At 38.2% G+C, this 12,081-nt stretch overlaps 1 protein-coding gene across 1 annotated transcript; it reads right to left on the bottom strand.

Moving 5' to 3' along the window:
- LOC137935163 (eukaryotic translation initiation factor 5B-like) lies at positions 1-6,993 on the bottom strand. Its single transcript, XM_068779847.1, has 12 exons — positions 6,800-6,993; positions 3,228-6,555; positions 3,002-3,109; positions 2,776-2,876; positions 2,598-2,688; positions 2,283-2,393; positions 2,120-2,185; positions 1,967-2,026; positions 1,323-1,880; positions 812-931; positions 597-716; positions 1-478 (listed from the first exon to the last, which is right to left on the bottom strand). Exons 2-12 carry the CDS (start codon positions 6,483-6,485, stop codon positions 413-415), a joined length of 4,659 nt encoding a protein of 1,552 aa, XP_068635948.1. The 5' UTR covers positions 6,486-6,555; positions 6,800-6,993; the 3' UTR covers positions 1-412.
- Between the last annotated feature and the right edge of the window lie 5,088 nt (positions 6,994-12,081).

Genomic DNA, 12,081 nt, shown 5'->3' with positions numbered 1-12,081 from the left:
TAAGAATGCAAATAAATGAAAATTCTTCCTTTTCCATGTTGAAAATTCTTCAGATAGCCCCCGAAGCTTTCTCAACACCACTATACCCAGTTACCAGAAAAAAAACAAAAAAGCATATTTGGAATAAAAGAAAAATTAACAAAATAACTTATTGCATATTTAAAACAGAGAAACAAATGAAGAACAGGTCGTATCCACATGCATCTCCAACAGGTCTCTTCAGATTTCGGACCGTCCTTGCTGAAGCATCGAAAACTCTCCCAACCAGGAAAAAACTCATCTACTAACAACAAAATCTCGCCCACTGGACTGATAGAGCGAAACTATCACCAGATTTAACTTGATGTCATTTCCAAAAAAATGAACAACTGTTGCTAAAACGATGGCTCCATTACCACTCTGTAAGGGTTCCTCATTGTATCTTGAACAGATTTTTCAGTTTCACTACCAGCTTCCATTCCTCATTAGACAAATCTTCCTGTATCAAAAAAAATAAAAAAAAAAATAAAGACAGGGAAATAATTAGATAGGAGCGGCATACATTCCTCAAGAACAGAAATGCTGCTTTGGCATCTGTTTGAGCATGGTTCAGTTACCCGATAATTGACTTTCAGTACATCAATTGACCGCCTTGAGATATGACTAACAAGCTCATCATCTATCTCAAAATGCCGTCCATACATCTTTTGCTGTTCTTCAGCTGATGCACCAACAATCTGCAGAGGAAACACAGCAAGTTGGAGAAAAACACTAGAAAAATTGTAGGCGAAGCAAAAAGGTTTTTCTTTGTGTTCTTGACCCTTTAAAGTACCTTCATGGCAACCTTCTGCCCCTTCTTTGCAATATCAACCTGTTTGTGATTAATCTCTATAGATGCTATGCGTCCAATATCAATGAAATCCCTGGAAGGCACACATAGTGGAGTCCCCACCTGTGCTCCAAACACATTAAATAAACAAATCATTCAAAATATGGTCCAATTGCCATCAATAGATAATCCCAAACAAAAAGAGTAAAGAGCAGCTGAGAAAACAATAATTCACATTAAATATTCTGGCACATAAAAGGCACACTCGATTTTTTTATTTTTTTTGCAAGACATTCAAAATAAGCACTGGACATCCTTTTTGAAGAAAAAAAATGGATGTAAATAATGCTGATTTTCACCATGCATTTTTTATTTTGCAAGACATTCAAAATAAGCATTAGACATCCTTTTTGAAGAAAAAAAAATGGATGTAAATGATGCTGATTTTCACCACGCATCCATCAAGAAACCACAAAAACATATAGCAAGATAAATCAAGAGGAGCTGAGAGAACCTTGGCAAGCCCTTCAAGAACATCAACTCCCAAAACAATTGGGTCCTTCTTGTTGAAAATACAGTTAGGCATAATCTTTAGCACACAGGGGAAGACGGCTTCCTCTGCAGCTTCCTTCTTCTTTTCTTCCTTGAGATTGTCAATATAGGCCTTAAATTGGTCAAATAAATGATAGATAATATCTGCACAAAATATCTTCACACCCATGTCGTCAGCGAGCTCCCGAGCCTCAGGTGTTACTTTGACATCAAAGGCCAAAATGGCAGCATATTCTTTCTTTCTCTCAAGCATAACACTGGCACGCATTATATCCTTCTTATGGACAGGCCCAATGCTTATCCCACTTACTGGAATTCTCACATCCGGAGTCTTCAAGAACTCCAGTAGGGCTTCAAGTGAACCAAGGGTTGAGGCTTGGACACACACACCCTCCCCACTCTTGTCAATCCTGCTCATAACAGATTTCATGTCTTGCATTGTAGAGTCCTTGATGTCTTCAACATCGTCATCAGGTCCCACTACATACAAACCTGTTCCAGCAATTGCATGTTCAAGGCCCTGCAGAAGATGATAGCACAGGAGCTCCTCAACAACAATGTCCCAGAAAAATAAACCCTGTAATTGAAATCAGGATCCAACATTACCTGTGCAGCTATTTTCACACCCTGTGCAGCCTTGAGTTCCTTATGATGCTGATAAGTTCCCTACATCAGAAAACCACAAAATTAGTCACAACAGATGGGCCAAGTTTTTGAGAGAATCCTAGCCTAAATTATCAGTCCTTAGAATCCCCTCACCTTTACTCGGAGCTCTTTCATTGGATGAGGTGTCAAGAGGGCTCTAATGCTGGTAACAATAGGACCCTGGCAAACAAAATATAATGGGTAAGAAGTTTAAAGATGTTGTGTAAACAGGTACCGGTTGTGAAGGATCCAGTTGAGGAGATCAGCTTTCACTTACCTGCATACCACAGACAACAATCTGGTCTCCCTCATGCAGCACTCCATTGACAAGAACAACATCTATAGTTGTCCCCAGGCCTTCAACAACTTTGACCTCTAAGACCGTGCACTGCAGAATAGTTTCCAAACAACAAGAAAGATATGAAGAGAGCACATCTACACAAAATATGGTAAAGATTTCTAGAGACAAGTTGTGAACCACTAGCAAGAAAATACTTTTCTTTTCCTGAAAAGTCATTTACAAAAACAGAAATAAGAAAAAATGACAAATTCAAAGGAAAAAAAATGTTTCTCAGATGGAAAAGAATCACACCTCAATTTCATTAGAAAACATGAGCTTCTTTTCCATAGTTTTCTGCGTCCATTGTACCAGAAGCAAGAGAAGATCTGGAATTCCTTCACCTCTGATATTATCACGAAATGAACACATCAGAAATCTAAAGCATAGTTGAAAGCAGAACTGTACCACCAACAAGTACCAAACTACATACGTGATAGCACTAGTGGGGACAATACTGAATGTCTGCCCCATTTCTCTATTTTTATAGTAGAGCTCAGTGTTCACGCCCTGCTCCATGAACTGTGTGATAATCTGAAATAAAATGATGATACTAATAAATGAATTAAGTAGGCAAATGAAAGGATGAAGACTTTGGTTCATTGCCTGACAGAAAATAATAAAAAAGGTAACTAAAGAATGGAAAAACAACAAATTACCTGCTTAAGCCTCATTTTGAACTCATTTTGTACATCAGGGACCTGTTGCTTCATAGCCTTTACAATAGGTGCATTTGGGCACGTCTTCCACTGATATAACCTATCCACCTTTGAAATAACAATAGCATCAGCTAAAAGACCCAAAACATTTTTATAAAAAAAAAAAAAGCATCAACCTCTGAATCAACAAAATTTTCAAATATTCAATGAAATTCATAATTCATACCTTATTCAAGGCAACAATAAATTCAGTATTCCGCATCTTCAAAAGGTTAAGAGATTCAATAGTTTGTGGTTCCAGCCCATGCATTATGTCAACAACCAAAATTGCAATGTCACATAAACCTGAACCACGAGATCGTAAATTGGTGAATGACTCATGTCCTGGAGTATCAATAACCAGCAAACCAGGAACCCTCAATTTAGCATCTGCCTTGAGCTCCTTAGTTCTTTCCCTGATGTTTTCTGCTGGGAAGTAGGTTGCACCAATTTGTTGAGTAATCCCTCCAGCCTCTCCCTCCTGAACATTAGTGCCCCTAATACAGTCAAGAAGCTTTGTTTTACCAGTATCAACATGGCCCAGAATGCAACAGATGGGTGAACGTAAATTATCAGAAGTCTTATTTGAGTCAGGTTCAGCTGTCCGTGTATCACGGGTCCTAGTGGCTTCTGTTCGTTTATCCTGCTTCTCAGGGGCTTGAACTTCTGTCATTTTCTCCCGCCTAACTGGGGCCTGAACTTCTATTTCTCTGCCTTTATTTTCAGCAATTTGACCTTTCTGAGGTGCAGCAGGAGCTGGCTTCTTAGGAGCCACTTTCACTTTCTCTGCTTCAAGGGGCATGGCCATATCTACTGAAGCCGGTGCAATCACACGCTTGCTGGTTATTTTCTTCACTGTGGTTTTCTCTTCTTCTTCTTCCTCCTCCTCAAAGACACTCTTAACAGGCAAAGCAACAACTTTTTCATCATCCCAACTCTTTGCATCCCACTCATCCTCATCCTCATCTTCATCCACAACTTCATCCTCAGCAACTTCTTCCACCTCCTTCACCTCTTCTGCAACAGTCTCTTCTTCAACCTTTTCCACTTCCACAAGCTCCTCACTCTCAGGTAGAGTTTCCTGTTGTGCTTCTGCCTCCACAATTTCCTCCTTTTCAGTAGGTCCCCCATTCAATTGACCAAAACCAGGCTTTGATTTCTTTCTTTCATATTTGGGCTTTTTTATGACAGTTTCAGAACTGGGAACCAGCCCACTAGCAAGAAATTGATTCCTCATAGCTTCCAATCGGCGGGCCTCCTCCTTCTGTTTGCCTGTTAAAAGTTTACCCTCCTGTTTCTTCTTCAATAATTTTTCCTTTTCTCTTTCTTTTTTCCTCCTCTTTGCCTCCTCTGCCAGTCGCTCTGCCTCCTCTATCCTTTTACGCTCCTCTTCCTCCTTCCTCAACCTCTCTTCTTCCTCTCTCTTCTTCCTCTCTTCTGCCTCTTTATGCCGTGCCAGTGCTTCTTGCATTTCTCTCACATGCTTTGGAAGTTTCTTGTCTGAAATTTTGCTCTTCATCTCTTCTGTTTTCTCTCCTTTAGCTTCTATGGCAGATGCAGAAGCAGCAGCTGCTGCCGCCTTTTTCTCTTTCTCTTTTTCCTTCTTCTTTTTCTTCTTTTTTGCAGCAGCAGACTCACCAACTTCAGCTTCCCCTTCCTTCTCCTCTGCAGCAGCCTCATTGCTAACAGCATCAGGCCGCAGCTGAACCCTCTCCTCCTGTGGAGGGGTCTGTAGATCTGCCTTTGCACTGGATGGAGCCTCCCCAAGCTCTTCAAGAATCTTGTCTAGGTCTTCCTCCTCCTGGGCTGTTCTTGCACTCTTTTTTTTATTCTTTTTCTGCTTCTTGGTAATTTCAACCACATCCTTACAGTCTTTGGAACCCACTACTTCACTTTCCATTATTTCCTCATTAGACTTTTGGTCAGTGCTACCCTGTACATCTTCCTCTGGAAGAGCTGTTTCGAAAGTAGATGTTGTAGACAACTTATTATTATCGCTCTTTTTTATATTTTTAGAAGATTTCTTTTTTCCTGAGAAAGCAATTGTTACAGCATTGTTTTCTTCAATTTCGTTTTCATTTTCATCATTAAATGAAACTGACGGATCCTCATCAATAATGGGAAATTTCTTTGATGCTTTGGCAGATTTCTTTTTTCCAGAGAAGGCAATTGTTGTTTCATCCTCGTTAACAGAACAAGAGAGGCCCTCATCTAGAGAGGGACTCTTCTTAGAAGTTTTGGAAGACTTCTTCTTACCAGAGAATGAGATTACAGGATCATCTTCATCTTCTTGCTTTTCTGTCAGATCAACATCTTCCTCAAGTGCATGAAAACCAGAACCTGGAGTCTTCTTAGAAGACTTAGAAGACTTCTTCTTACCAGAGAATGAAATTACAGGCTCATCCTCATCCTCTTTCTTTTCTGTCATTTCATCATCATCCTCCTCAAGGGCATGGAATCCACCAGTAGGAGTCTTCTTAGAAGGCTTGGAAGACTTCTTACCAGAGAAAAAAACTAGAGGTTCATCCTCATCGTCTTGCTTTTCTGCCATTTCTTCATCATCATCCTCAAGGGCATGGAATTCGGAACCTGGAGTCCTTTTAGATGACTTCTTCTTACCAAAGAATGAAATTAAAGTCTCCTCCTCATCCTCTGGCTTTTCTGCAACTTCATCCTCCTCCTCAGGAGCATAGGATCCACTACTGGAAGTTTTCTTAGAAGATTTGAAAGACTTGTTCTTACCAGTTAATTGAATGCCAGGCTCATTCTCATGCACCTGGTCTTCTGCCTGTCCGTCACCATCATCATCATCATCAAGCGCATGGAATCCAGAAACGGGAGTCTTCTTAGTAGGTTTGGAAGATTTCTTCTTACCAGAGAATGCAATTGAAGGTTCATCCTCATCATCTGTCTTTTCATCCAGATCATCACTGTCCTCGTCAAGAGCATGGAGCGCAGCAAAAGTACTGTTAGTCTTCTTTGAAGGTTTTGATGACCTCTTCTTGCCACTAAAAGAAAGCAGAGGCTCCTCATTGTCATACCTTTCCTCAGGTTCAGCTTTATCATCATCATCCCCATTATCAAGGGCATCATAGGCGGAAGCAGTAAAAAGGTTCTGACTAGTTTTCTTGGATTTCGGTTTTTTCTTACCAGCAAACAGAATAGGAGCAGGTTCTTCTTCATTAGGATTCGACATGTTATCACGATCATCATCATCCAAAGAGTGAGAATCAGATGTTAGGACTGCCTTCTTACCCTTCTTTTTCCCGGTAAATGCAGTAGCTGTCCTTTCCTCATTTTCTTTCAAAGAATTCTCCTGATTCTGAGCTTCTTCAGTTCCAAGGTGGTACTCGTCGTCGTCGACGACGAGATTCTTCTTTTTGGATTTAGTGACCTGAGGCGGGTTATCATCTTCACCGCCGCGTGCAGTCTTCTTCTTTCCCATAGGGATTGAATCCTCGGTGGCAAATCAGATGCCAGAAGAAAATATTGAAACCCAGGCTGAAAAATCGTCTCTACACAAATCCAGAGTTACGAAATGATCAACCCCACAAAAGAACAGTCATAACAAACTGAAAAGAAATTCACATGTAATTATAGCGCAAGAAAGTGTGTAAGTGATTGAATCAAACGCGTAAATATAAGAAACACACATGGACAGACAACAAAACCAAAGAGAAAGAAGAGACGCCAAGCAAGAAAATCCTAGAAAATAAAAACATTAGATACAAGAAAGGTTCGGAAATATAAAACGATTACCCAAAAACGAGAAACAAAAATTGCTCTCCCACGGGACGTTTAAGTGTCGAGCGATGAAATGGAGAAACGAGTACGGATCCAAGTGCTGGCAGAGGCACTGTTTCTTTCCAGAAGAAGAGAGAAGAAGGAAGAAAGAAGAAAGTAAGAAACGGAACCGGGTGGCAGCCGGACTTTAGGGTTTAGGGTAAGGCTTGGGTTCCCGTGGGCCAGTCAAGGATCTGTCTCAAGCTTCACCATTGGGTACAGATAGAGGAGGGAGTCCCGCCTGAGCTTGAGTGTAAAAATCATTATTATTCATTGAAATTTCTTTCTTTTTGTTTGTATTTCTTTGTCCATTTTACTTCTCTTGCTCCCAATTTCGTTTTCACAAATTCTTTATATGATATCAAAGCATTATAGGGAGATTGACTTAGCTTACGAGCATTATAGGACTCCACTGGTGAGTGATCGAAAAAGAGGTTGCTTATAATATGTAATGTGTTGGTCTAGTGGAGCTAATGGCCATTGGCATCCCTGTAGAGGATTGAAACAGGAGCGGTAATTGAGTAAAAGGGTTTCATGTTAGATTCTAGGGTTGTATGTTTGAGAAGAAGAAAAGGGAAGAAGTAGAAGAAGAAAAGAAGAAAAGAGGGTTTTAGGAGAGGAGCACAAGTATGTAGAGAGAGAGAGGCTTTAGGTAAGAAAAAAGAGGAGCTCGAGTATGAATCTCCTTCTCACTAACATCTTTTTATAATTAAGGGTAGAAACCCTATGTTGACCCTAGGTTGACTCCCACATTACTTCTTATGATAATAAAACTTAATTGAACTAATAACTTGAAAATCTCAAGTATTTCAGAAACTTTACCTTCAAGAGCATCTCAAGGTCTAAAGCTTCAAAGCCAAAATAAAGACCTTAAGCATAATTGAAGAACATCTCTTGAAGAATAACCCACAAGGAAAAAGACAATAAGAAAACTCGAGTTTAAGCATCAAAGACAAACATTTAAACTTGGTCATTTTTTTGTAAGAGAGTATTCTAACTCATATTCCTCAAGTACTTGTGAGATCGGAGTTTTAAGATATAAATTGCATATAGATATGTTTAGAATCATTGTACACATTACATAAAAACATGTTAAAGCACTTAGAGAGAAATTCCCATGCTTTATAAAATATATATTTTTAGTCTAGCATTGGAATGATCGATCAGTTACTGACTGTGATCAATCATCCAGAATTTTGTCGACCAGAAATATAAAGCATGATAGATCAACCATAGTTGATTGATCGATCATCCAGGATATGGCCATTTCATGCTATAACACATGATCGATTCCCTCATCAATTGATCGACCATAGTTGTCCATGCAAGAAGAATTTACATAGAATGATCGATCATCCCTTTAGATTGATTGATCGATCTATCAGAACTTTGCCAGTAAGGGACATCAACCATGATCGATCAAATGAAAATGCATTGATCGATCATAGTTGTAATGCATAGCCAAAGAGAATCTCGATTGATCGATAAACCACTGACAATGATCAATCAACTTAACATTTCTAGATCAATGGTAACATATTGATCGATCAGTCCATCGATCAATAAGTCACTATTTGACAGAAAAGTAGCCGTTATGATCGATTGGCCGATCGGTCATTTACCAATAATCAATTAATCAACAATTTGATTTTTTTTTCAAATGGGCAAATAATGGTTAGTTTGAGTTGGGGAAGCTATAAATACCTCACCAAACCGTGAGTAAAGAAGTGAATAAGCATTAATTGGCATATCCTCAAGGCAAAAAACTTTATTTTACAATTTCCCACCAAAAGTGTTTTAAAGAGAAAGAAAGAGAGTCTTACCATTGAAAATCTTCTATCTCTTTCAATCATCCTTGCATGCATCATAGATAGGGGTGGCATCGAGCCGAACTGAGCCCGAACCTGCCTATGTTCGAGTCGAGTTTGATTTAAATATTTCGAACTCGAGCTCGAGCCGAACCCAGTCTAGAGCCTAAAATTGTTATTGAGCTCGAGCCCAAAATTTTTAATCGAGCTTGAGCCGAGCTCGAGCTTCAACATACATTTAAAACTTTTCAAAAAATATATATCAAATAAATTGTATATAAAATTATGCATACATTTTACATAAAATTGGGCATGACTTCTACTTAAAATTGGGCATAATCTATGTATATAATACCTGTATAAAATTCGGCATGACCTCTACTTAAAATTTGGTATAATCTATATACATAATACCTGCATAAAATTATCCATAAACACTCCATAAAGTTGTCTATACATTCCATAAACACTCCATGAAATTGTTTATACACTCCATAAAATAGCCTAAACACTCCATACATTGCATAACATTATGAATAAACTCTATACAATAATCAAACACAACAAAATTAAATGAAATATCACTATCAATTTACAATCATCTGGGCCGACTTCTATGAAAGAGGGTAGTGACTCTGGTAGAGTTGAGTCACTATTTATGGCTACACTAGAACTAGTGTAATTATTGATGTCAATTGAGGAGGTGTTGACATTCTTACTTCTACAAAAAAACGAAATTACAAATTAAAAACATAAAGAAAAGAAAGCAATCCAAACAACAAAGATCCTACACATAATTTAAGATATTTATCAACAATAAGGAGAACAATGCCTATGAAGATTAACAATTCTAGGGGGAACACTTTAATGGCATTGATAGGAAAAGACAAAACAAGATTATCAAAAGATTCAAAAATGCTGAAGTAGAAACTTGTATGTACCTCCTTAGGGAGGTTTTTACATTAACTATAACTTCATAACACATTATCCTAAAATAAAATTACCCAAATAGCCCTAAACTTTAACATTCTTATAAAATTTAAGCCTAATCTTATTTTATCAAACTTGTCTATTCTTAGAGGAAGGTACGTGACGTTGTGACAGTCGGGAATGACCCTTGTCTTTCAATGCAGTGGGGTCTTTTCGAGCAAGTAGCCTTGCACCCAATAGTTTCCAGTCCAATATACTGTTACTTTTTATATATATATAAATTTAAAACTTCTAAGAAAAGGAAATAAGAACACCAACTCTCTCTCTCTCTCTCTCCCTCAAATAAAAGTGCTTCGGAATTGATCTCATCCCTTATATTGCTTGATATGGAACATGTATTGGCAGTAAGGGTACCCTTGCTGAAAGGAAAGTGTTTTTTGATATGGAACATGTATTGGCAGTAAGGGTACCCTTGCTGAAAGGAAAGTGTTTTTTGATATGGAACATGTATTGGCAGTAAGGGTACCCTTGGTGAAAGGAAAGTGCTTCAGGCAGGGAGCAAGAAACACCTTAGGACCAAGTTTGCTAGAGAAAAAAACACTGACAAGTTTGCTCTTTCACTACTCTTCTAATATTATGATGAAATTCAACCTCAATACCAAAAAATTAATGATTTAAAGAAAGTTATAGATCATGTGCAGAGTGGTCGAACCACACTGGATAATACAAAACATTTTACTTACAGAAACAGAGTGTTCATCGTTCAAATTTCTCCAAAAGCCTTTCCAAGAATGAAGGAGCACTACTGAAACGAAACGAGAGTTAGAGCTTTTGTTAGGTCGGCAACGAAAAAAAAGTAGAAGATTAAATAAAAATCTTACCTCCTTCTGTTGGACTATTGCTTTCGTCTCGTCGGCGAGGAAGAACTTCGGATGAAGAAATCGTACAGAAGATAAAAATGAAAAAAATAATCAACACTTACAAAAACAATAAGAGTGTTCGCCGTTCGGATATCTCCAAAAGCCTTTCCAACCGAGGAAGAACTTTGGATGAAGAAATCGAAGCAGAAGAAGATAAAAGAGAAAGAAATCATAGACGAAGAAATCGAAGTCTGAGACAGAGAGTGAGAAATTGAAGAGGGAGAGGGAGAATGAGGGATATGAAGTGGAAATGGCAGATAAGCATAGGTAATGGCAGAGAAGGCATGAGAGTCCCGAGACTCCTGGAAATTTCCCAAATTCCCCCGAATCCCGCCTCTCGTTAAATTAACGAGCAGACTCGCGAGCTGTCGAGTCGAACCTGGATTCGATCGAGTTCGGCTCGTTAATTTAAACGAGCCGATTCCGGATCTCGAGCTCGAGAGATACTGAATCGAACCAAGCCGAGCTCGATCAAAACAAGCTCCTTGATCATTCCACAACGTGCTACAAAGGAGAAGGCAGTTTGAATCTCTCAAGGAGAAGCATCTCTCCAAATAAGGGTGTATTTTTTTCCCTTTATTTTTATGAGTTTGTGAAAGGTTCAACTAAATTTGTTAATCTAGATAGAAATACCTAGTTAGAGCTAGAATTTAGCAGCAAATCTCTTGGGGAGATTGGCTTGTGTAAAAATTGTGTATTATACTACACGTGACCAAAGAGAACTAGAATCTCTTTGTAAAGTGAATTTTTTTCCAAGCAAGGGTTATTGGATGTGTGCATGTTATTATTCTCATTAAATTGCTTTTATGTATGGTATTATGATTACATGCACAAATCGATTTAATTTGAATATTTCAATTCATCACCCCTCTCTCTTGAGAGGCTACTTGGGCCAACACCCCAATCCATGACAAAAATAAGAAAATAATTAAAACACCTTGTAATTACGAGATATGTCATTCAATCTCAAAATTACAATGTATGCCATTAGTGCTCCTTCAACAACAAGGAAAATAAGGACATAAGGCCATGCAAAGAAGGTCATCCGCCAAGACAATGATTGACCAAACAACCCTATGTAAAATAGTTAGAAGCAAAGAATGAATGAGAAAGAAGGCTGACCAACTGGACAAGCCTCATACTTTGAAATCATATAATTAACTCTAGCATTCATATTTAAAGGGGCTTTTATAAACTATGGATTGTTTGGGGCTGTTTTCTAAAATCCAAGTATCATTGATCAAATGCTTTAAAATATTTCGATTGATCAATAAAATCTAAACTTAAGTGAAATCAAAGTAATTTGTTCATATCCTTGACTAGTGAGCTTTTTATTGTAAAATTAGTCTTGCATTAAGCTATCATTTATATTGAATAGGTACTTAGAATTGGTGTCTCTATCTTTTGTGCTTGCAAAAGGGTCTCAATACAGAGTAACCATTTGATCTCTAAATTGTCCAAGCTTACAAGAATTAGAAGGTATAATGTTCTTATTGGTTAAAACTCAAATTAGTATATATTTCCGGTTTGGTGGAGGTATTATTGTAATATATGCAAGAGTCAAGAGCACTCAGAGCAACTACGCATACTACATAGCTTC

Source organism: Aristolochia californica, unplaced genomic scaffold (assembly GCF_029961685.1).
Source record: "Aristolochia californica isolate CCGP_79_NKW_82.1479 unplaced genomic scaffold, dmAriCali1.0.hap1 SCAF_6, whole genome shotgun sequence".
Classification (NCBI taxonomy): domain Eukaryota; kingdom Viridiplantae; phylum Streptophyta; class Magnoliopsida; order Piperales; family Aristolochiaceae; genus Aristolochia; species Aristolochia californica.
The sequence above is the reverse complement of the archived record's forward strand: the minus strand, read 5'-3'. Positions and strand labels throughout refer to the sequence as shown.